Raw genomic sequence first — 25,755 nt, 5'->3', positions numbered from 1 at the left:
TTTCAAAACAGGGTTTCTCTATGTAACCCTGGCTGACTTCTACAGCTACAAATCTCATTATGTAGCCCCACCTGCCTCTGCTTCCCAAAGTGCTGAGAATAAAAGCATGTACCACCACACCTAGCTGCAAACCAGTTTTAAAAACCATTGTGGGGTTGGGGATTTAGCTCAGTGGTAGAGCGCTTGCCTAGGAAGCGTAAGGCCCTGGGTTCAGTCCCCAGCTCTGAAAAGAAGAACCAAAAAAACAAAACAAAACAAAACAAAACAAAACAAAAAAAACATTGTACAGGAGCCTGAGTGATGGTTCAGGAGTTACTCATGATGTTCTTCTAAAAGACCTGGGTTCAATACCCAGCACCTACATGGTTGCTCACAACTCTCTGTAACTCTAATTTCAGGGGATCAAACACCTTTGCACCAATGCATATAAAATAAAATTAAATATATTTTAAAAAACAACTGTCCAACTCTATTAAAAGAAAATACTTAATGTTGACTATCTAATACAGTAATTTAATTTCTGGACAACTGCAATATTGATAATAAACTTTAGGAACTGGAAGGATGGCTCAGGATCAATTCTCAACCCTGACATGGCTGCTCTTCATGTCTGAAATTCCAGGTCAAGGAAGTGCAATGACCTCTTCTGGTCTCTGTGGGCACTGGGCCTGCACATGGTTGACAGGCATACAAGCAGGTAAAATATCATAAGCATAAAGGAATTAAATTTGAAAAAGACAAATATAGAAATACAAAGTCAATTATACCCTGTTTACGCTCAAAAACATAAGCCATACAAACCCTTGTAAACTTGGAACACATTTCTTCAGCCTCTTTAATCAGATTGGCTTTTAACATGTATTTTGCGCACTTGGAATTAATAAATCTGTCTGCTGTGTCCAGGGCCTGGGCTTCATCCATCCACCTGGCAGCTTCTTTAATATTCCCAGCATGCTTACAAGTACAAAAACAGAATTAACCAGTAAATATGACAATTTTACCGTATTAATTTGTGACCTATAATTAAAATTAAACAAATGAAAGAAAAAGTGTTCTTCTGACTCAAGACCAGCACCAATATAAAAAACACCACATGTGGTAGCCTGAGTTTCTAATTCTAGAACTAGGGGAGGTCAGACAGAACTTTCCTGGAAACCACCAGCCAGGAAGTCTTGCAGAAAAGCTGAGCCGCAGGTCAGAAAGTTATTAATGAACATTCCCCCACTATCCCAATTCTAATTTATCTATCTCAAAGCCACAAAACTGAGAAACTTGGCTTTAAAACAAGTATGGTAGCAAGCCAGATGGCTCAGCAGGTTAAAAACCTTGCTAGCAAGCCTGATAATCTGTTCAAACTGCAGACCCACATGGAACGAGGGAAAGTAGCGCTCATGAGTGCTCCTCCGACTTATACTAACATGCTGCAGAACACATGAGCCACCTCCCTCAAAATACATAAACATAAGTATAGAAAGTATTTTTAAAGTTTTGGGTCAAAAATGCTGATACATGCTGGTAATCCCAGAACCTGGGAGACCGAGGCAAAAGAAGTCCCACTTTTGAGGCTGTCCCACTATAAAGGCCATGCCTCAAACAGTAAAATAAAGACAGTAATAACAAACAAAACTTGCAGGTGGGTGCAGCTCAGCCTGTCTATCTGGTATGTATGAAGCATTGATATTAATGCTACTTCAGTCGACAAAAGGGGAGGAAGTGCTTTAAATGCTACTTAATTCTAATGTTCTAATATTTTCGTTCTAAATATACATTACTGGTTTATAAATAACTCCTTTTATAAAAGGCTTGATTACTGAATATATTAAAAATTAGAAAACGAGCAACTTTAAGATGTCAGAACATGTAACACAAGATTCTCATGCATAGCTCAAGAATTAAGAAATGGTAACGTGTACATTCAAAATAAAATTGTTTTATTTTATTAACATCAGATACCCATGAACATACTCAACTGTTAGCAGAAAACACACTTTACAGTACATGACTACCAGCAGAATCATACACACACACACACACACACACACACACACACACACACAGAGTATTATGTGTGTATTTTGTGTAGTTATTGATGAATGAGAAAACAAACTTGGCTATGACAAGTCTAAGAAAAAAAATCAAACTGATATTTCTCATATTTTACTTACTATACCTAGAAGCTATATAACCTTATAAGGAAAAGGAGGTAATGGTTTTTACCTTATAGATTTTAGCTTTTACAAGAAAGAGTTCTATCAATGTTGGTGTACTTTCAATAGCGGTATTTATGTATTCCAGAGCAATAGATGGCTGGCCAATTTTATCATAATGCTGTGCCAAATAGTACTGGACCCAAAGTAATGTGGTTGGAGGTTCCTCCTTTCCATCATCTTGAAAGGGAAGAATGAAGAAATCAAGATTAGATATTACAAACAATAAGAGACTATTCCCTCCCCCTCATAGTGGTCCCCCCATTTACAAGGGAAGCAGTTATAAAATAGTTTGTGTATATAACTAGCTATAATCTGTAGCCAAGCACATTAAGACCTATTAAAGCATATTTTCTTAAGGACACTTATACATAACACCATATATATATATTATATATTGTTTGCGATCTGGACATTTTGATTTTTAGTGACATTTTTAGAGCTTATTATTATGCTGAATGTTGATTATTAATATTATGCTGAATATAGACTGAATTAAAAACTATATCCAAAGAAAATAAGACAAACAAAAAAGCATTTCTTCCATATTTACTTCAAGATGTCATCTTAATATATGTGAAACTTAAGTATACAACTCACACATCAAAAAAAAAGTTGTCCTTAAATACAAGTTTCTAAACCCAGAGATTTATTTGCTTTCATACTCTATTTGCTTCTTTCTCCCCAGTAGAGTAAGGTGGCTGCTCAGTGGAGAATAACACGAGTGGAACACACACCAACTCCCCACCGGATAGACCTACAACAAAGTGCTGCACCTTCCTGGTCGCATCACTGAGCCTCTTTTGCATTTGTAAGAAAATGATGATAATTAAAGGAGTATCACGATGATTAACCAATGAAGCCATGGTATCCCTTTTTAAAGTACTGCTAAAATTAATCTGAGACCTAGAAACAATGGCCAGCTTACTAGCAATGTGCACCCCAGGTCCCACGGTGGGCTATTCCACTAGTGAAGCCAGAACTCTGTGGGAAAAATGATTCCAGATCTTCAGTGGTAGTGCACAAGGTAAGCACTCAAGATCTTGTCAGCGAATAAGTTATCATCTACCACCACAGCACTTGAAAGATGGAGCCACGTAAAATTAAATGAATAAAAAAATCAAGCATACTTAAATAAATTATTTTCCTCTAAAACGCTTATATTTATTTATTTGAGTGTATGTATATGGGTGTATGCCTGCCACAATCCACGTGCAAAAGTCATAGAACAACTTTCTCGAGAGAATTCAATCCTTCTACTGTGTGGTATCCAGGGACTAAACTGAGAAGTAACCAGGACCTGAATTCATATTTTTTTAAACAAAATTAGTTGCCAAGTTTGAAGGATGCAATGAACCAGTTTACTCTTTTGAAAACTGGGGAAAAAAATAAAGTATAACACAGGAGAGAAAAAAATAGTGTTTTACCATACAAGCTGAAATTTTTAGAAATCAAGTATATGTGAAATAAAATTTACCTTTTAAAATAATAGTATCTGGAGGTTTAGCTCAGTGGTAGAGCACTTGCCTAGGAAGCGCAAGGCCCTGGGTTCGGTCCCCAGCTCCGAAAAGAAGAAAAAAGAAAAAAAAAAAAATAGTATCTGCCTACTAGTAGATTTTGCCTCACATTACACTTACAAAAAAAGGAAGGAAGGAAGGAAGGAAGGAAGGAAGGAAGGAAGGAAGGAAGGAAGGAAGGAAGGAAGGAAGGAAGGAAGAGACAAAAAGAGGAAAGAAAGAAACCACCCCAAACTTCCCAACCTTCATCAAACCGTTAGCTAGAGAGGGCCAATTAGAAAGTTCTGAAGCAGCACACATTTCTCTGCCTGCTCTGTTCAGGACAGGCATTAGCTATGTACATGTAGCTCTTGAACAGAATTTGAACTGTACTGTAACTAAAGAAGCGGACCAACAATTCTCAACCAGTGGTGAGTCAAATGATCCATTCACAGGAGTCTTACATCAGATAACCTGCATATCAGATGTTTACATTACAATTCATATCAGTAACAAAATTATAGTTATGAACTAGTAATGAAAAGAATTGTATGGTTGGGGGTCACCATAACATGAGGAACTGTATTAAATATTAGGAAGGTTGAGAACCACTGAACTAGACTCTTTTCTTCTTAAAAATATAATTAGCCTCCCCACACTGTGAGTTCAAGGACAACTTGGTCTACAAAGTAAATCCAGAACAGACAAGGCTATTACATGGAGAAACTATCTCCAGGGGGGAAAAGTAATTAGCCACTGTGGCCAATGGTAAGCAGAAAAGACAATCCATTCCTACATCTAGCTATCAACTTAAAAAGCCTGAAAGGAGAGAAACTTAGTATAAAGCAATTATTCAGCAAAACCTAGAAATCACAGGTACATAAATTAAAAGGGACATAAAAGACACCATCCAAACTCTGAAAGAGTAACTTGAATCTTCAAGCAAAAGGAAAGGGGCTGGGCATGGTGTAATCGCAGCACTTGGGAGACTACGGAAGGAGCACTGCTGAGCTGGCTCGTTTTTGCTTCCAACTGGCACAGCCTAGAGTGATTTGGAGGAGGAAGCCTCAGTTGAGAAGATACCTGCCAGCCTGACTAGACTGTGGGCAGGCTAGCCTATAGGTATTTTAGAATTAGTGATTGATGTAGGAGGGCCTAGCCTACTGTCAGCAGTGCCACTCCCAGAAGGTATAAGGCTGAGCCTTCTTCTGGAAACAGGCTGGCAACAGCACTCCTGCAGACCTTGGCTTCAGTTACTGCCCTCGGGTTGTTTGCTACCCTACTTCCCTCAGTGAAGAAGTGTGACCGGAGAGCTGTAAACGGAGACAAACCCTTTCCTCCCCAACCTGGTTTTGATCACAATATTTATCACAGCAATAGAAATCCTAACTAAGGGGGGCTGGAGAGATGGCTCAGCGGTTAAGAGCACTGACTGCTCTTCCAGAGGTCCTGAGTTCAAATCCCAGCCACCACATGGTGGCTCACAACCATCTGTAATGGGATCTGGTGCCCTCTTCTGGTCTGTCTGAGGACAGCTACAGTGTACTCATATATAATAAATAAATCTTTAAAAAAAAAAAAAAAAGAAATCCTAACTAAGAAAACTACCATGGGTTCAAGAAAATCTTGATTATAGAGTAATAAATCTAGAAGAAAGAAAAGGGAAGGAGAAAGGAAGGATCAAGGGACGGAAAGACAAACACAATACAACTGAAAACATGAATGTAAACATGTTCCTCAGAATTAAAGACATTTATTTTGTGTGCATGTGTACCTGCTGGTGTGTGACCCGGTGCACATGTATGTTCTCTCTCAGCTTCAATCTACCCTGTTTTGTTAAGAGAGAGTCTGGGAACATAAACGAATGCCACTAGGCCTTGGTCTTTTTTTTTTTTTTTAAATCTGAACATTGAAATCAAGCTTGAGGATTTTCACATTTAGCAGCAAATACTTTATGGACTGAGCTAAATTTAAATTCATTAAAGAACTAATTGATAAGCATAATAATAGCCTTCCTCTGTGTGTGTGTGTGTGTGTGTGTGTGTGTGTGTGTGTGTGTGTGTGTGTGTGTGCTTTTTTGGGGGGAGGGAAAGCATAGAATACTTGAGACTGAACCCCATGACCTGGTAATATAAACTATGAAAATATTCTACCACTGAGCTAGATCAGTGCCCCCCCTCCCTCTCTCCATCCCTCCCTCTCTCTCTTTCTTTCTCTTTTTCTTTTTTTAATTTTGAGACAGGATCTCACTAAATTGCCCAGAGGCCTTGAACTTCTTAATAGTTCTCCTATCTCTGAGTAGCTAGGATTATAAGCCCATAGCTATATTTGAAGTGAAATACTTCTCTTTAGACGTGCTGAAATATGAAATACTACTAAATTTGGGATTTAAGAACAGAGGGAAAGCCAGGCTTAGTGGTACAGACTTTTAGTCCCAGCACTTGAAAAGCAGAGGTCAGCCTGGTCTACAGATTGAGTTCCAGGACAGCCAGGACTACACAGAGAAACCCTGTCTAGAAACAAACAAAAGAATACAGGGGAGTAGGCAAGGCTATGATGATGAAATGTTCTACATGAACTTAAAATTACTATAGCTAAGTAATGAATAAATGAAGGATCACTGAATTATTAAATCATTTTATAAGTCCTTTAGATTTTACTTTCTTTCTAATAAATTGATGTGATTCTCAGTAAGATATTGTAATATGTGTAATTAATGGATGATAGGAAAGGAAATTAAATGCACTGTACTTACTACTAAAATACTGAAGACCAGCCTTCTGAATGGTAAGTTCATAGACCATTAAAAACTTCAAAAACATTTTAAAAAACAACAAAAAAATTTCAAAAGCATAAAATATATCTACTTACCATTGGGGTTAAATAGGCGACAGCTTTTTAGAGAAGTTTCATAACCAACTACTAGTTCTTCTACAATTGCCACCTAGAGTACAAACATATGCACATTTTAATAAGATGGAACTTATGCTATTGTGCAAAATATATTTCTTATATAAAGGACTAAATAAATACTCCAAAACATTAATTCCCCTCCCTTTATGAATATTTTAACCTCTACACAAAAACCTAAAAGTTCTCAAATGGGGGGGTTGGGGGGATGGGGTGGCACACACCCTTAATTCCAATACTAGGCAGGTAAAGATAGGTGGATCTTTGTGAGTTCCAGGGCGGCCTGGTATACAGATCAAGTTCCAGGACAGACAGGGCTACACAGAGAAACTGTCTCAGAAAGAAAGAAAAAAAAAATCTAAAAATATTCATGATGGAACACATTAATACTCACTCTCCTGAAACCTTACTGCTCTTTTCCCTGAGAGAAAATAAAGTATCAACTAAACTAGCAGTTGGTAAGTGTTGGACAGCAGCGATGCTATAGCCAACTGACACCTAAATTCATTTTTATTATCTCTAAACACATGCTCTATAGTTAACATTTGCTTTTTATGATCAAGAATGAAATGCTGGGGCTGGGGATTTAGCTCAGTGGTAGAGCGCTTACCTAGGAAGCGCAAGGCCCTGGGTTCGGTCCCCAGCTCCGAAAAAAAGGACCAAAAAAAAAAAAAAAAAAAAAAGAATGAAATGCCATGGCCTAACATGGTAGCACATGCATGTAATGCCAGCACATAGGTGGTATGGGCAGAAGGATCAAAAATTGTTTAATCAAGGTCAGTCCCAGCTATGTAGAAGCCTGAAACTTGAGACATGAAACCCAGCTATAGATGGATGGATGGATGGATGGATGGATGGATGGATGGATGGAAGGGTGGGTGAGTGGGTGAATAGTTGGATATATGGTTGGTTAAATGGGTGGGGTGGGTAGCTAGATGATAGGTAGGTAGGTAGATAGACAGAGATATGACAGATGAGTGAATGAATGACTATGTAGAATTAAATGCTATGTGAAAAGGGTACTTTTTAAGTGTCTGGTAAATGAACTCTTCTCATAATCCAAGAAAAACATCAGTAGCCCTGAAATCCAGCAAAGTGGGGTGCCTAAGGTCCAGGAAAATACCTGTCTGTCCAGGTTGCACTTCTCCTAAACTTTAACTACACTTCTGGCTTCCTCAGAGGTACTGAGTACTTATAATGCATTAATTTCCCAATACAGGCAAAGCACAATGCTGGATGTCTGTAGCCTTATATTCAAGTTTCCAAGGCAGGAGGATCAAATGATCCCAGAAATTCTAGCCAGCTTGGACAACATAGTGCAATACCTGCATCAAATCTAAAATAAAAAAATAGGATTTACTAATTTGAATAATTCATCCGCAATGATATCTATTGCTATAGAAATTCTCTTAAATGGCCCACAGACTAATGCGTGATATATTACTTGTGAGTGAACTTTGAGCATAGAATGCTCACAGCCAGGTTACTCTGGCACACTTGTGCTCACCTCCCAAGTCAGGCTACACACTTATCCCAGGATACAATAGTACACCCCAAACTATTTGAAATGCAGGCATTTATTAACTAACGAAAAAACAGCGGCAGTAGCGGCAGTAGGGTTAAAGCATTCCTTTAACCCTAACCCTCAGAAGGCAGAGGCAGGCAGATCTCTGTATTTCTGAGTTTGAGGCCAGCCTGGTCTACAAAGTGAGTTCCAGGACAGTAAGGGCTACACAGAGAAACCCTGTCTCAGAAAACCAAACAATGTCCCTACCCAAAGAAATGTAACTATCCTAAATCAGAATTTAACCCAATAGTATGTAGACTTAGTAAGAGAAAAAAGAACTATTTCTCCATGTTAGATGCTATGAAAAGATTAGAAGACTATGAAAATATAGGACTGTTTCACAACATCAAATTCTTAATGTTCCAACACTAGAGTATGTTATATGCAACAACAAAGAAGAAATCAATAGAGGCTATGCATGGGCTTTCAATTAAGATGCACTACGCATTATACATGCTTGCCATCTCCACCTAGTTCTTTTCAATGTCTTTCATGACTTTAACCCAACAGTATCTTGATGACATTGTTTTTGTAAGGAAGCAATCAACATAAAGATTAAAGTACCTTCTTAAACAGCACTTGAAGCAAAACACATATATGAAACAGGAAGAAAAAAGATTTTCTGAACTAGCAAAAACTTCTCTGATTGTTCTTGTACCTCTTTTGCTCTTGTTTTCCTGTCCTTGATCTCTCCTTATCCTCCCCTCTCCCTCCACATGCTCATGGCCGGCCTCTAATTCTCTACACTCTGCCTTCCTCTCCTTCTTCTACCCTCTTGACTTCCCTCCCCATGCCCTGAATAAACTATTCTATACTAAAACAAAACAAAACAAAAAAACAAAAAAACAAAAAAAAAACTTTTCTGACAATTTTTTTTACTGAATAAAAATGCAGAACAATTAAAAGGTTAAAATTTCCTTTCAAGGAAGGAGAAGAAAAATCAATTCTGACTTCTAACAATGAAAAGAGATTAGAAAAATGTTGGTGTAAGCTGAAGTTAAGGCTAGAAAGCAAATACTGAAGTCGCTAAAGCACCAAAGAGTAAACAGACTACAAATGGAAAAGGGAACAAAAGCTCACACTGTAAGCCAGGAGACTAACAGCAGGCTCACAAAACAGACAGTAGTGAGCCCAGCAGCCAGGCGGACTCTGAGCAGAGAGGGTGTTAGGGTTGGTTTTACCTTCTCTTTATCTCTGTATAAAGACCTCAAGGTATTGAAGACCGGTGGACAACCCTTGCTGAAATTCATCCTTAGAAACCTATCCAAGCACTCCTTAAACTTCTCTCCTGTAAGAGAAAGATTCCGTTGAAACTCTAACGATGCACATATTAGCCTTCACATACATATACATTCATCTTTAAATCATAGCAACACTGTCTTTCTTTAACAATTATTCTACTTACCAGATAAAAAGTTTAATGGCAGTCTTCTTGGCACAAGTCCCCTAGGGAATTTAGTCCAGGCCTCCTCATATATTTTTAGCCGTTCTAACATATTAGCTGGGGGGAGGGGAGGAGAGGGAAAACTGTTTAGATGTAATTATAAATTGCATAGATTTCTGTCAGTTACAAGTTTTTCTAAATTAAAAGTACAACTGGCTGGGTGCAATGACACACACCTTTGATATATCAGAAGCAGGGGGAATTTTTGTGAGTTTGAGGTCAGCATGGTCTACAAAGTAAATTTCAAGCCAGAGCTACACAGGGAGACTCTGTCTCAAACAAACGAAAAAGTGAAAGGGTAAGTTGTACAAGACAATTATATGTAACCTTACCAATTAAATATATCAGCAATCATTTCCAACTCTTTTCATTATTTTAAATACTCATTAGCCATACAAAATAAATGATTTTCTTTAACTGCTCTTAAGTTAGATAGACTTTCAGAAACCTGGAGACTCCACATTAAAACCTGAGTTAATATACATTGTTCCTGTCCTTATCTTCTCCACTTTAACTCTGGTTTATTTGGAACCTCTGGATCTGTCCTTATTTCAGTGTCTTCATACTTTATCTATTTTCTTTTACTCTCTGCACAAAGGCATTCCTTGATTTAATCTTCCATTTCTCCAATTTCCCTTTGTCTAATATGGTCTCTGCCCTAACTGACATTAGGTTCTTTTTTTCAGAAATAGACAGTGTGTTGCCCACTTAACGTAACTCACAGCTGCCTGTAACTAGAGGTTTAGGGGAGGTTCATGGGATCCAAAGGAGACACAGACACACACACCGACACACACACAGACACACACACACACACACACACACACACACACACACACGACATACATACATATGTACATAAACTAATATTCAATATTTTTAAAAATAATGTACCACTTAAAAGATTTTTACTTTTTCACTTCCCAGGAATTTTTACTTCTGTATTACTCAGTAGTAAGTAGGTTTTCCACCTATCAGATTCCTAACTAATATTTTATCAGAACTATGTTTCATGGATATAATTCCCTCTATCTTAGATTCCTCCATTATCTAACATGGAATGAAGGTATTCCTTTGAAAGAATCTATATCACAAAGTAATCACCAGCAAGGTTTCTCTTGTATGTATCAATGATATCAGGAATGCCAAACTATACCAGCCTTAATAGGAACTGAGTCAAACCAGACTCTGAGGGTGAAGTTTTCTGATGGGTTGTTGTTGATGTTGTTTTTGGTGGATTTTTTTGTTTGTGCCTACCTGTCCCCTCAAGGTTTCTCTGTGTAGCCCTGGAACTCTCTTTGTAGACTAGGCTGACCTCAAACTCAGAGAGTCATCGGATCTGCCTCTCCAGTGCTAGAGTTAAAACCACACCCACCTGAAGCTTTAATTAAGCTGATCCTTATTCACTTAGCACAGTATTTGGGACAACTGATTCTCAGTTACTTGTACCCAACATGTCTTCCCAGCTTCCAATTTAGATGTTTCTATGCCTTTCTTCCTCTTTGCTCTTTTTGTTGACTTTACCTGTTTTCTTCCCTATGCATCAGCTTCTACTTTAATGAGTGTAGGTTATGCAAAGCCGCTGGTAACGGAGTTAAGAGATGGAAGTATTAGCATGCGGCTTCACAGAGCTATGCTTCATGTTTAGCATGCCGACACTCATATGGCTGTAGGAGCAGCCTTGCCACTGCCACAGGTCACCAGAGGTTCTGCTTGTTTCTTCCCTCAGAAAGACAGGTCCGTTATAGCAAAAATATTATGCATTTATCATTTTGCTTTGTTTTCAGAAGTTATTTCTGACTGGGTATGGCAATATACATCTTTAATATCAGTACTCTGAATGCAGGGGTAGGTGGATCTCTGAATTTGAGGCTAGCCAGGGTAACATAGTAAGAAAGAAGTTATTTCTAATCATTTTTTAATTTTTTTACAGAGTCTAATTATGTCATCCTTGCTGGTCTATAACTTGCTATGTAGACTGCCATGCTCTTGAACTCACAGAGATCTGTCTGCATCTGCCTCCCAAATACTGGGATTAAAAGTGTGGGTCACTGTGATTGGCATTTTTATTTTTTAAGTAAAAAATTATGGGGCTGAAGAATGGCTCCATGGTTAAAACCACTGGATGCGCTTCCAGAAGACCGAGGCTTGATTGTGAGCACAGCTCACAACCACTTGTAATCCCAGTCCAAGGCCATGGGTATCAGGCATGTTAAAAGTGATATACACAAACATGCAGGCAAACCAACCATAAACATAGAAATGTGAACTTATTACATTTATTTATTTGAGTACAGTGTGATGTATGCATGGGGTTGAAGAGTACACACACATGCATTTGCATTCCACTATTCACATTTTCAAGCTCAGGGGTCAGGAGTCAAGTTTCTTCTTAACCCATGAGGGTCTAGGTATTAAGCTCAGGTCATTAGGCTTGGTGGTAAGTACCTTTACTCACTGAGCCAGCTCACTGGTCATTTGCAATTTCATCTTGTAAAAGTAGATTTCAAATTAGTCTCAATCCTTTGTATGATTAAGAAGTAAACTTTTACATTTAGATTTTGGGTCTATTGGTATTGTTGTTTTGTTGATGTTGTTGTTGTTGTTATTGCTGGGTACCAGTATATAAAATCTGCTCTTGAATCTACTATGTAGCCCAGGTGGCTTCAAATTCAAGACTCTCCTACTTCATCATTACAAGTACAGAGGTCATGGCACACGAGCCTAGGAACCAATCCCTGTTTCTTTGGTTGGTTGGTTGGTTTTCTTGAGACACACATCTCACTAAGTAGCCCTGGTTGGCCTGGAACTCACCTCTTAGGTGCTAATTAAAGGCATACCTGGCTCGAGATTCTGTATGCCCTTAACCACTACTTTTCTAGCAGTACTTTACAAGGAGTTAACAACACTCATTAAGAAATGGTTGAGGGGCTGGAGGGATGGCTCAGTGGTTAAGAGTACTGACTGCTCTTCCAGAGGTGCTGAGTTCAATTCCCAGCAACCACATGGTGGCTCACAACCATCTGTAATGGGATCTGATGCTCTCTTCTGGTGTGTCTGAATTCAGCTATAGTGTACTCATATACATTATTAAATAAATAATATTTAAAAAAAAAAAGAAATGGTTGAAAACAGTAAGTATTAAACAACACTACCTGGCTTGAGTGCTTTTTCTAAGCCTTTGTAATAGGCCCAATTTTCAGGATTCCTCTCTTGTAATCCTCTATAAACATCAGCAGCATCTTCCAAACGACACAACTGCAACAGAAGCTCTCCTATTTAACAAAAAGACAGTAATTAAAACATCTGAGGAGAACTTTCCCTCAAAAGTTATCTTCAAAATCTTATTCTGAGACTTGAGTTCCCAACTTCCCTATTGTGCTATTTTATTTTCTCCTTTATTCAAGTTAACATTAATTTTAAAAGCCATCAACTTCAAAGTCTCAATTTATTCAGGAATCTGCCCAACTCCAAGCAAAGTTCCCACATTCACTGAATACACTGTTACCAAACCATCACTCCTTAATTGTTCCTGATAACCTATGAACATCAGCATCTAATTTATGATCCACTAAATATCCTAATCTCATTATCACTTGAAATCAACTATAAAATAATTCCATGAGAGCAGCCCACAATTTGGTCACATTCAAAACCATCCAGTGGTTAAGTAAATACCCAGGGCTCACCTTAACCTACTCAGTAAGCCCAGTCTCAAGAAGGCAGATGGTGACTGAGGAGAAATGACACTGAAGCACACATCTTGTACATGTATGTGCATATGCTCGTACACAAGTTCACATGCACGTGCATGCTTCTAGTATTTACCTTTTTATCTCTCCCAACAACCAAATAAGCAAGCTGCTTTAAGAGTAGCCTTGTTTTCTTGTCTTCCTAATGCAACCTCAATTACACTTAGGCGTTAAGAGCACACACATGGCAGCTCACCACTGTCTGTAACTCCAGCTGCGGAGGATCCAACACCCTCAGACATATATTCAACCAAACGCACATAAAATTAAAAATAATTAAAAGCAAAGGCAAGCACCACCACCATCTGGCTAGTTTTAATTTCAAAAACTGTTCTACTCTTGAAACCTGTGCTTGTATCAAGTAACTAAAAATGATTATTTACTTAAGACTTATGTGCCTGTGACTTCTAAATATTTCACATGTAATAAGCAATTAAATCCTTAAAATTAAGCAATATTGTCAAAAGTATTTCAGAATGTGGTAAAAATAAAGACTTTGAATCCCAACGTGACACTGAGTTCTCAACCGAGGCACATCTGACAGTACTTAAAGACATTCTACTTGCTCTTCTGACAGGAGTAACCTCTGAAAAACTACAGAGTACCCTATACAGAAGAGATGCCCAGTCTTAATAAGCCAGGCCAGAATACCAACAGAACAGGCTGGGAAAGGCTAATCTATAATAACGTAAAAAGACCTGGTCTTCACTAAACAATCAACTAATAAATGAGTAAGAATTAGTAAGCGTTTTTTTCTCTCAGCCTAGGAATAAATGGCAGCACTTAGACACATTTACTTAAATCACAAAGAATCCAGACTGATCTCAACCTCCTGACCCTGACTTAGTCCTTTCAGTTCAGGATTGTAGAACATCACTACATACAGCTCCCTCTCTGTATTTGAGTAAGGACTAATTTATACATATATAGTACTGGTAAAATCTGGCATACAGTACTTACACTGTCATTTTTCCAATGAATTATCTCTAAAAGTCAGTAAATCTTGTTTTATAAAATTACAATTGTGTTTTGACTGAATTCTGGAATGATTTTTTTTCCCCTAGTACTTGGAATTGGAACTCAAGGCCTCACACATGGTAGTCTAGTATTCTACAATGAATTATACCCCTAGCCCAGTATTTTGAATGCACGATACTTTACACAGGGGCTGACTACACTGGCTGTTAGCCTAACCCTGTAGTCACATTATTCCCGCTGGAGAGTAAGAACCACTGAGCCCAGGAGTTTGAGACCAGTCAAGAGAACACAGCACAGCCCCCCCACCCCTTTAAGGCAAACAATGGAAAAAAAAAATCAAAAATAAAAGTGTTTTACCTAAATCATTTTATTAGGTTTTTGTGGCTTTCTATCCTCACTTGACACTCTCCATCAATTAATGGTATTTTTCCCACATCACGAATTATTCAAAATGCATGAATAACATACATTTCCCCGTCTTCAGCAAGCTGAATTTTACGTGGTGACCGTCAGCAGCAACTATGAATTTTCAGCCTGCTACTGGCTATAATTAAGTTACAGTGCTATATATTTTTAAATACCTTTGGTTTCTTCAACGGCAAGTTTATCACAAATCTGCTTTTCATAGGTACAAAGATGTTCCAAGGCTTCTCTATAAAGACCTGCTTCCCGAAGAACTTGATTCTGATATAAAAGGAGTTCACTATATTCATAATCCACTTTATCAGGAGATGTCTGCACAAAGATATAATACTAATAAGAATCTTATTTTTTGTATTAGAAAATTATTTACACACCCTCAAACACAAAAAACCCCAATTGATAGCAATTATTTTTAAAACTCCTAAATATCTGTTTAAGAAATGTTAAATAAGTAACAACAGTATCAGAAATAAATAAACAGAAAGAAGGAAACTGCTAGCAACAGGATGCAAGTAAGAAATCTAGAAAAAATGGTGGAGTCAGAGAATTGGACTTCACAGCTGTCATTTTAACGGCTGAGCCAGGCAGTGCATGCTAAAGACTAGAAGTCAAAATCTGCTGGCAAATAAGCTGGTTTGGTCTTTGGTTGTTAATAACTAAAAAGTAAAACAACCAGTTGACAGCTACAAATACCATCCAGTACAGTAATAAATAGATCAAGCAAATTATGTGCAATTGATGTGCTGAATTGAATCCATCAGTCTGTGGGTTTCTGTGAAACGTACAGCTTTAACTAACAATTAGGAAAAGCAAACAAGGGCTGGAGAGATGGCTCAGCGGTTAAGAGCACCAACTGCTCCTCCAGAGGTCCTGAGTTCAAATCCCAGCAACCACATGATGGCTCACAACCATCTGTAATGAGATCTGGTATGTCTGAAGAAAGCTATAGTGTAATCGTATACATAAAATAAATAAATCTTTAAAAAAAAAAAAAGGAAAAGCAAACAAATCCACACTCAGGAACATTCCAAAAGCATTACTGTGAGCTTGGCAAAATAAAATTTAAAAAAAAAACAACTCTTTAAAACCACTTCAGATATAGACTCCCCAGGGAAATGATTATATAATAGGTATACTTCAAAACCAAACAATGGAATTAGAAAAGGCTATTAGAAAGAAAAAAATTAAGATAATTTACACTATCTACAACTTAGAATCAGTAAGTTTTGATCATCCCTGATAGCACGGTCAGTAATAACAACTAGAGTAATTTTTAGGAGCATATGAAGTATGCAAAAGAGCATGTCTGTAATCATTTAAGGAACAAAATATAAACACAAAGATATTAACCACAGAGATTTTTCAGGTATGTATATAAACTTCTTCCTTTCAGTTATACTTAGAATCAGACACAATAAACTGTCTTGTTATTACCTGCTGTGTTTTCCTAAACTCTTCTAAAATTTTTGCTGCCATTTCATAGTCTTCTAATAAATGGTAAGCAATAGCATAACCAATCCATGATGCTCTCTGTGCAGGTCGAAGCTGAAGCAACTGGTATCTTGTTTCCTTCACAGTGTGGGGAAAAAACAAGATTTATCTTAGGTTCACAAAGTGAATGTCCTGCTACTGACTAGAACAGGAGGCCCTGAGTTCAGTCCTCAGGGCCCTCAGAAAACAGAAGATCGCATTACTTTGAGATCTTCATACTGTAATACAATGCAGGCAACTATTTTAGAAAAATTTCAACATCAAATATTATACTGCTGCACAGAGACAAAGAGATACTTTGAAGCCTCCCGCCCTAATCTTAGGGGTTTTTTTTTTGGTTCTTTTTTTTCGGAGCTGGGGACCAAACCCAGGGCCTTGCGCTTCCTAGGTAAGCGCTCTAACCACTGAGCTAAATCCCCAGCCCCCTTAGGGGTTTTTTTAAAGCTTGATGCCAGATATCCTTATTTCCTGATCTCTTCCACAAAAGCAACAAACGACATTCTTTAATAAGGTATGTAAAGAAAACAGCACTGCAGGCATTATCATGAAGAAACAGATTATCAAGGAAATAAACCCAAAGCTGACTTGAGGGTTAAATGTACACTACTGAACTATATATAAATAATACCAATGAATATAAAGAGTCAAACACAAAATTTAAAAACTTACTTTAATGAAAATGACAAAATACTATAGTTACTCTATCAGAGTGTTAATTTTTAATAAAGTGATTTTTAACAAAAACTTTAACAATTTTTTTAACAATCCAACATATTATTCTAACTCTATCCCTCTACAAAACGATCTGTTTTTAAGACTATCTGTTCCAATCACAAATGTAATCACTAAGAGGGGAGGGGGCAGTCAAAAAATGTAAAGAAATTTTTTTATCAGAATATTTTCTAAGTTCTGAGTAAGGATTTTTCTCTTATGATAAAAATAAAAAACATCTTTTACTTACCCTATAGCCCTCAAGGTCTCGCATTTGAATCTGTAGTAAGGAGAGATCTCTTAAGATCTGAAGATTGTCTTTATCCCATTTCAGTGCATTTCGGTAGCACTTAATGGCTTCATCATACTTCTTGTCTGACCTCTGAAGAAGGCCATAAACATGCCAACCTAAAGGAATTTTAGCTAAGGATATAACGTATATGTCAAGAAATATGATCCCCAGTCAGATTTGGTAGCACACGCCTTTAATACCAATACTTAGAAAGCAGAGACAGACAGACTTCTGAGAGTTTGAGGTCAACCAGGAATACAATACAGGGGCACAGGTTTTATACACACACATTTACCACACAATCTCCCCAACCCTCGGAAAGCTAACATCATTCATAAACTTCTGAATGGAAATGGGGACACCGGAGAAGAATGCAAACATAAATGAGAATTTAACAAACAGAAAAGAGGAGAGCTTTTGAAGCCATAGACAATTAGGGCTAGCCTACTATTTTAATGCTATAACCCTGAATTAGCCTTATTTTGCTTCTCATTTACAAAACATAATTAAGAAAGAATATCTACACGATAGAGCAAAGTAATGGTAATGAACTGAGATAGTATTTATGCAAGTGCTTGGTGACTGGAGAGATGGCTCAGTTGGGAAGAGGAATGATTACTCTTCCAAAGGAGCAGAGTTCAATTCCCAGCAGCTCACATGCCAGCTCACAACCATCTGTAATCAGGATCCAAGTGACTTAAAACCTGACACAGACACATATGCAGGTAAAACAGCAATGTACATGAAATAAAAGTAAATAAATTTTTTTTAAAAGACAATGCTTTTACATGGCACAAAGTTCCCAAAAATCAGTCACATATAAAACCAAGACAAATAATTTTTACAAATTCTCAATAACTAGATTTATTTCCAACATTTAGGGATCTTATACTCTATTAAAGGAAAATAGCTAAGGAAGCAAAATGGAACTGTTTATAAGAATGCCATAAAGGAAGAGGGCCTATTTACAGTGTCACTGCAATCATGCAATCCTACCACCCCTTTGTTTTTTTTACTCTATCCTATTACTCTTTTAAAACCCACAAAAAGGGAGGGGAAAAAAAAAAACGAGTCTTTAATACCTCTTCCTAAACAGCCTATCATCTTAACTTTCTTTACAAGTTTGTCACAACTGGAAGGCAGCTCAGGGATTCAGAACACATGATCTTATCAATAGAGGGCCTGGGTCCTGTTGCCAGCACCTACAGAGGTGGATCACACCACTGCTAACTCTAGTTCCAAAGGATCTGCTATCCTCTTCTGGCCTCCAATGGCAGGCACGAGGTATATATTAATATATGCAGGCCAAAGACTCATACACATACAGTAAATCCCAAAAGCAAACAAACAATAACAACAACGAAAACTTGCTGAGCTCTGGCTTACCTTTCTAGTGCTCTGGTCCCTCTTTTCTGCACTCTTGTGTTTTCAAGATTGGTGGTACGGCTTTGAACAAGCCATGTTTTATAAACACTCAAAAGGTTCTATACAGGCATCTAGTATTTTCTTTCCTTCAACAGACTATTTACCTGTACTGTCCTAAGAAACCACTAAACACTTGAAAATGTGTTAAATGACTCGGCTCTTAAATGTTGCTATCCTACAAAACAGGTATAGGAATCCTTGTTAAAAGACTGAAAAATGCCAAAGTACATTTTTTTTTCTCTTTTCCCTAATAAAGTTTTACTCAAACCCAGCCCTTGTCACAAATAAGGTAACATGGATAACAGAAAGGCTGAGGAAAGCTTCAGATCTAAGTGAACAAGCTAAACTTATACTTCATTGCCTCTGTTCTTACTCAGTATAATACAATTTGTTAATGTTCTTTGCAACATATCTCTCTAAGGTTGGGAATGAAATCACAATGTACCTGTCTCAGACCATTTGCTCTAACTAAATACCTTACTTAAACAGGGCAGCTTATAAACAAAAGAAGTTTGCTGCTCATACTACTACTTCTGTATGTGTCATCTAGCGAGTCATGCTCTCTTCTTCATAGATGGCATATCCTATATGTATCTTCCTGTGACAAAGGGGCTAACAAGTTCCCTGAGGGTTTATACATCGTCCTGAAGGTTCTATCCCCAATCCCTAGTGACTTCTCAAAAACCCCTACTTCCTAACACCATCACTCTGTGATTAGGCTTCAATGTAATGTATGCATTTAAAGAAATATGAATATTCAGGCCATAGCAACACCTCCTCCCGATGTTAAGACCAGCATTCATAGATATACTTTATCTAAAATATACTGTTAAAACGCAGTAGGCATACTAAAAAAAAGTTCCCTGTTTTCAGTTTAAGAAAAAATTATTTCCTCATGGTAAGAGGAATTTACATTTCTTGACTCCGTCTGTTTTCTTATACCAAAACAGTCTACCCAATCTTTAAATGTATTTCCAAAGGATACACACATGACTCTTTAAATCATTTCTCAAACCTCTGCGAACCAATTCATAAGCTTCTTCCTTTTTTCCCAAACAGTTCAACGTTAATCCTTTCATGGCCAGGGTTTCTATAGTTTAATAACAAAAGAGAAAAGAAGGTAGAAGAAAGTAATCAATAAGAAATAACTATAATCTCATAAAACAAACAGTACAAACATCAAGTTAACAAGGCATTTCCAGGTGTGTACAGAATTAAAATATTTTCAAACACTGATGCGGCAAATAAGAAAATATCTCTAGATTCTGTTTTTTGAGGCATTCTTAGATATTTTTGTTTCGTTAATGAATAAATAAAAGATAAAAACCTAACCAGGCGTGGTGGCATTTATCTTTAATCCTGGCATCTGGAAGGCAGAAGCAGACAGACCTCTTATGAGTTTGAGGCCAGCCTGACCTATTTAGAAAAGTTCCATGTCAGCCAGGGCAACACAATAAAACCTGTCAATAAATAAATAAATGTGCAAAATATCTGACTAGGTAGACTTCCTAGTAATAATCACTCTATTGGCATTCTTAAGCAAATTCATGAGATGACTACATTCTTTCAAAATACAAAACACAATTTTGAAAACAGACTTTGTTTCTATGAACCTAAGTTCAATTCTTCATTAAGATACACATAAATTAACTACAGTTCGTTCTCTCTCTCTCTCTCTCTCTCTCTCTCTCTCTCTCTCTCTCGTGTGTGTGTGTGTGTGTGTGTGTGTGTGTGTGTGTGTGTGTGTGTGTGTGTGTGTGTTGGAGGGTGCTATGTGTCTGTAAGTGTGGGTGGGCACTTACATGCACCAGCACATGTGTTGGGGTTAGAAGACAACCTTGGATTTCTGTCCTTGTTTTTCACTTTATTTAAGGCAAAGTCACATTGTTATTTACTATAAAGAACACAAAGTTAAAGATGTCAAAAAGTCATCATTTCTAATCAGTTTAAAAGAGTGTTGTAAGAAATAATACCTTTTCAGAAAAGAAAAAATATTTCTAATTTTGTAATGCATGAGTTAAAATAGACTCATTGTGACTTATTTGCCTGATTATTTTTGTATTTACCTAATTTTTAGGATCAATTTTTAGAACTCTGGAAAATAATAGAGCTGTGTATATAGATCAGGATGTATGCACACATAGCCCTGGCACTTAGAAGGTAGCAAAAGGTCCATGGGTTAAAAACTGGCATGAACTCGGTTCTCACAAACAAAGTCTTAAGGTGTTAATGTCTAAAACTATCTCCAGTAAATTTGTGATACTTCATATTCAACCTCATTTCAGTCATGTTAAAATACAGGGAAGGGGTACATTTCAGAAAGGAAGAGAGGAAAACCAAATGCTGAATTCATATCATAAATAAGATATGACATTTTCTGCTAATAAAACTATGATTAAATTAGTTCCATTACCAGTATGCATTCTTCACAAAATGGAATATAAAAGAACCTACTGTTCAGATATCAACTGAAGACAGGTTTTCAATCAACTAGGTATTGTTTAGCATCACTGCCTCCATCTTCAAACTGCAGCATATGTAAAATCTCAAGTATGAGCAAACATAACAATGCAGAAAGGGAATGACGAAAACTTTGCTACTGAATTGTCATCCTCCCTCCTCAACACAGTGTCAGGTCACCACCAGTGAGTCATGTTTTCCAAAGCTGTACAAATCAGACCCACAAAACGTTGTTTTCCTCTTATTTCTTTACAAGTTTAGTCACATTATCTACCAACTTTTCTACAAATATCAAATCACCCATCTTATTCAGACAGAAGCTATGTATCTATCTGGCTGTTATAAATACAAACATCTTAAACATGACTCAGTCGTGATGAGCTAATTAATATGCAATAAAAATAAGAGAGACTAAACAGTCATTTTCTGAGCAAGCTTATGGTAAAAAATAAAGTTCTTCCAGCACAAAATTCTAAAGTGAAATTTTCTTTAATTTAAACAAGCATCGGGCCTGAATGGGCTCTTCAGCCTTTCCAGAAGACCTAGTATAGAAAAAAAGAAACCAAAACTTAAATTGAATGTGCTATCATTTTCATGGTATTTAACTAAAAATTAATTATTAGATTTTATCCCCCCATAGGCGTTAAAGGTTTACTCTAGAAATAATGACAGTGAAATAAGAGAAGGCGGATGGAGTTACAGTAAAGCCATGTACTTAGATATATAAACAGTGTTCTTACCTCCATGCTCTGCAAATTTGGGATTGGAAAGGATTTGTTTACAGAACTTCAATCCATTTCTATACTGTTTATGTTCATAACATCTCTGTCAAAACAAGAAAGTATGTTAGTTTACCAATAAATGCAGAAACTTTCCATGTTCACTGCTACATTTTTTACTACAAAGCAAAATTATTTTCAGGTTTTTATTAAGTTCCACTAAATGGTTACCAAAGGGGGTGAGGACGCAGTCGAGTGACAGAACACCTGCCTAGCATACCAGAGCACTAGGTTCTCTCTTCAGCGCCAAAAATTGAAAGGCTTAAATACAAAAAATTAAAAGCAGAACAAAGTAAAAGGCACAGATTTGAAAAATCAAAAACTCATTTTTAAAAAATCTAACAATTGAGTTATAGGAAAAGTGAAAATATAATTTAAAAGGTACAGACCAGGTATGGTGGTGCACACCTGTGTCTTAATCCCAGCACTTGGGAGGCAGAAGCAGGTAGGTCTGTGACTTTGGGGTAAACATGGTCTCTGCATAGTGAGATCTTAGCTTAAAAAAACCAAACAAACAAAAAGATGAAAAGGAAACAGGAACTATGGTTTAAAATTACACTTTTCTAACCAAGGTAGTCTTTAAATGCAATAGACCAAATAAGTATATGCAAAACAACAAGAAAAAAAGCCTACACCACAGCATAGTGGCACTGAGAGGTGGGCCGGAATGAGGGAAAAGAGTTGAGGGTGGACTGGACTAGAGGAGGATCTGGAGCAGAGAAAAATGTAGGTGGGAAAGGGGCAGAGGAGGGGAAAAAAACACAAGTAAAAGATTTTGATTTCAAGTCTATACTGTCAGAAATAAACAGTGAAATCTGCTCTTCTAGTTTCATTTCTTCAAATATCTTTTTCCATCTTTTCATGTTCCCCAGTGAGTTCCTCCTCCCCAGTGAGGCTTCTTTTGGGAATAAATAGATGGATTCTGTCTTGTAAACATGTAATGATAAGAAACTTGAGACTGTTAGCACTCCAGAGCTATGTACTCATACCTACCATTGGATTGCTTTTGTAGTATCTGGTATTTTCCTAATCTTCATCTGCTTATTAATGGTTTTTAGCTGTACTTTATTATTCTTGTATCCTCCAGGATGTGATTATCTTTCTCTTCAATGTTTAGGATTCCTTTAAATATTTTCTGTGGTGCCACTAAAAGTGGTAATAAATTCCCTTTGTTTCATGGAAATTGTCAGTTTTTGAAGAATCACAGAAAGATGACTTTGCTGGATATACAAATCTAGATAAGTGGTCATTATCTTTCAGACTTTTGAAATACACTGGTTTGTGTCCTCTTGAGTTTCAGAGTTTCTGTTACTCTGATGGATTTGTCTTTATGTATGCCTTGAAGCCTGCCTTTTGTAGCCTTCACCCCTTTTCTGTTCTGTATGCTTAGTGTGTTCAGAATGCTTACAAATATAATGTAGGGAGGCTGGCTCCTCAGGTCTTCTACTTGGGTGTCTCCTACCTAGATATCTATCTCTTTCCCTGGGTTTTGGAAATCTCCTGCTGTGAGTTTACTGAATGTGTTCTAAGCCTTTAGCTTGCACTGCTCTCCTCTGTGCCCATGGTGAGCAGATGGTGTCCCACATGTCTACGTTCTTTTTGTGCTCTATTCTATCTGTGCCATTGTCTGTCTGTTCTAATCCATCTACCTTGTCTTCAAGCTCTCAAATTCTTTAGTTTTGCTTTGTTATTTTGGAGAAAGGGTTTCTCTGTGTAGCCCGACTGTCCTGGAACTCACTACATAGACTGGGCTGGCCTCAAGCCTGTCCTGTGCCTCCCAAGTGCTGGGATAATGTGTACCACCGCACGCTTCACACCCTCATACTCTTAACCCGCTTATTCATGAGTGAGGCTTTCCAGAATGTCTTTACTCAATTTACTCTTCACTTCCAAACTTACAATATTTTCAGTATTCCTCTGTTAAATGCCCCTTTCATATTATACTGGTGTCATTTCATTCATCTGTCTGTTTCTGTTCTCTGAGCTCATTCAGAAATGTATTCCTGTACTCTTTGATTTCACTGACTCGTCTTATAACTGTACTTTTGACTGATTTAGGATTCCATGGTATTCTCATGGCGTACACTGTTATAGAATAAGCAACTGTGAAGACTTGTGCTCTCCTGATTTCCATGTTTCATATGTCTCTGAAGTCAAATTTGGTGGCTGGCTGAATTTTTTTTATTTGATTGCAGTTGTATCAGTCCAAGTATTTGCAGTATTCAAGAGGTTTACAGTAAGTCACAGTTTCTTCCTACTAGCCTGGAGGTACAGCTCACAACTAAGCCCTCAGCTCAGTCAATGCACTAAGCGTGATCTCCAGTATCACTCTGAGAATACAATACTATCTTTTGACACAAGATAAAACAAAAGACAGTTTACTAGGAAAATACAGTAAAAATAAAAGTTCACCCCTTGAAATCCAATAATTTGGAAGGGAGGTAACAAGCAAAGGGCAGGATAGTGTACATACCAAGGCATTCGTTAATTAAAGGTTAAAACTGGAGAAAGATATATGCAGATTAAGATTGATGATTATTATTAGAGCAACAGATAAAAAAATAAAATACCAGCCTAGTGGTGGTGGTATGCACCTTTAATCCTAGTAGTATTCAGGAGGCAGAGGCAGGTAGATCTCTGTGAGTTGAGGCCAGCCTGGTCCACAGAGTGAGTTATAGGACAGCCAGGGTTACACAGAAAAACCCTGTCTCCAAATTTAAAAGAAGAGGAGGAAGAGAAGGAAGAGGAGACAAATTAAATAAAATGGAGAATAATAGAAAGAGGAAGAAGTGGGGCTAAAGAGATGGCTCAGTGGTTAAAAAAATACTTGTTCTTACAGAAGTTCAATTCCCAGTACCCACATGACAGCTCATAACCACTTCTAAATCCAGTTCTAGGGCATTCAACACCCTCTTCTGACCCCTGCAGGCACCAGACACACATGTGGTACAAACGTATGTGCAGGTAAAACACATGCATAACATCATTTTTTTTCATAACATCTTTTTTAAATCTTAAAAAAAAAAAAGCAGAGAGAATATAAAGAGCAAAGGAGAAGATAGGGTAGCTCCATCTAAAGAAAAAATAAAAAGAGAAAGGCTGAAGAAATGGTTCAGTGGTTAAGAGCGCATATTGATTTTGTAGAGAACTTGAGTCAGGCTCCCAGCATCTACACTCGATGACCCACAAGCACCTGAAAATACAGCCCCAGGGAAATCCAATATCTGGCTTCCACAGGCACCTGCACTCACATTACACATACACAATTAATTTAAAAAATAAAATAAAATAGAAACAAATAACTCTAGCACTTGGGAGGCAGAGGCAGGTGGATCTCTGAGTTTGAGTCAGCATGCCCAGCATGACTGATATAGTGAAACCCACTCCAGTCAAGGGATACATAATGAGGCCTGTCTCAAAAACACAAAACAAAACAAAAACCTTAAAAACAAACAAATCAGAGAGGGGAGGGGAAAGGAGGGAAGGAAGGGGCAGGGAAGAAGTATAACCAAACAACCTTAACTGATCTCAGAGCTCAGCAGGGAGACTTATTCCCAGTTCCAGGATAGTCTGTATTTGGGGCAGGACAAAGCCATCAATTAAACTGAAGCTAAATATTAAATAAAGGGGTTGGGGATTTAGCTCAGTGGTAGAGCGCTTGCCTAGCAAGCACAAGGGCCTGGGTTTGGTCCCCAGCTCCGAAAAAAAAAAAAAAAAAAAAGAAAAAAAAATTAAATAAAGGATGTCTGGCCCAGGATGTCCAAGGTCAAAGAGCAACACTGCAGGGTGGTGATGAAGAGATTTACTAAGCCCAACAATC

General features: G+C 37.5%; 1 protein-coding gene across 1 annotated transcript in view; it reads right to left on the bottom strand.

The window, feature by feature from the left end:
- Naa15 (N(alpha)-acetyltransferase 15, NatA auxiliary subunit) overlaps positions 1 to 25,755 on the bottom strand; it is a 62,736-nt gene that overhangs the window by 17,810 nt on the left and 19,171 nt on the right. The window contains exons 2-12 of the mRNA NM_001107674.1: positions 21,897 to 21,981; positions 19,682 to 19,786; positions 17,230 to 17,387; positions 16,212 to 16,346; positions 14,936 to 15,089; positions 12,780 to 12,899; positions 9,586 to 9,681; positions 9,362 to 9,468; positions 6,575 to 6,647; positions 2,218 to 2,387; positions 802 to 954 (exon numbers count right to left, since the gene is read on the bottom strand). Of these exons, the coding sequence (NP_001101144.1) occupies positions 802 to 954; positions 2,218 to 2,387; positions 6,575 to 6,647; positions 9,362 to 9,468; positions 9,586 to 9,681; positions 12,780 to 12,899; positions 14,936 to 15,089; positions 16,212 to 16,346; positions 17,230 to 17,387; positions 19,682 to 19,786; positions 21,897 to 21,981 (1,356 nt within the window). The remainder of the gene's footprint in view (positions 1 to 801; positions 955 to 2,217; positions 2,388 to 6,574; positions 6,648 to 9,361; positions 9,469 to 9,585; positions 9,682 to 12,779; positions 12,900 to 14,935; positions 15,090 to 16,211; positions 16,347 to 17,229; positions 17,388 to 19,681; positions 19,787 to 21,896; positions 21,982 to 25,755) is intronic.

This window comes from Rattus norvegicus, chromosome 2 (genome assembly GCF_036323735.1).
Source record: "Rattus norvegicus strain BN/NHsdMcwi chromosome 2, GRCr8, whole genome shotgun sequence".
NCBI classification, from domain to species: domain Eukaryota; kingdom Metazoa; phylum Chordata; class Mammalia; order Rodentia; family Muridae; genus Rattus; species Rattus norvegicus.
This window is presented reverse-complemented; position numbering and strand designations above follow the sequence as displayed.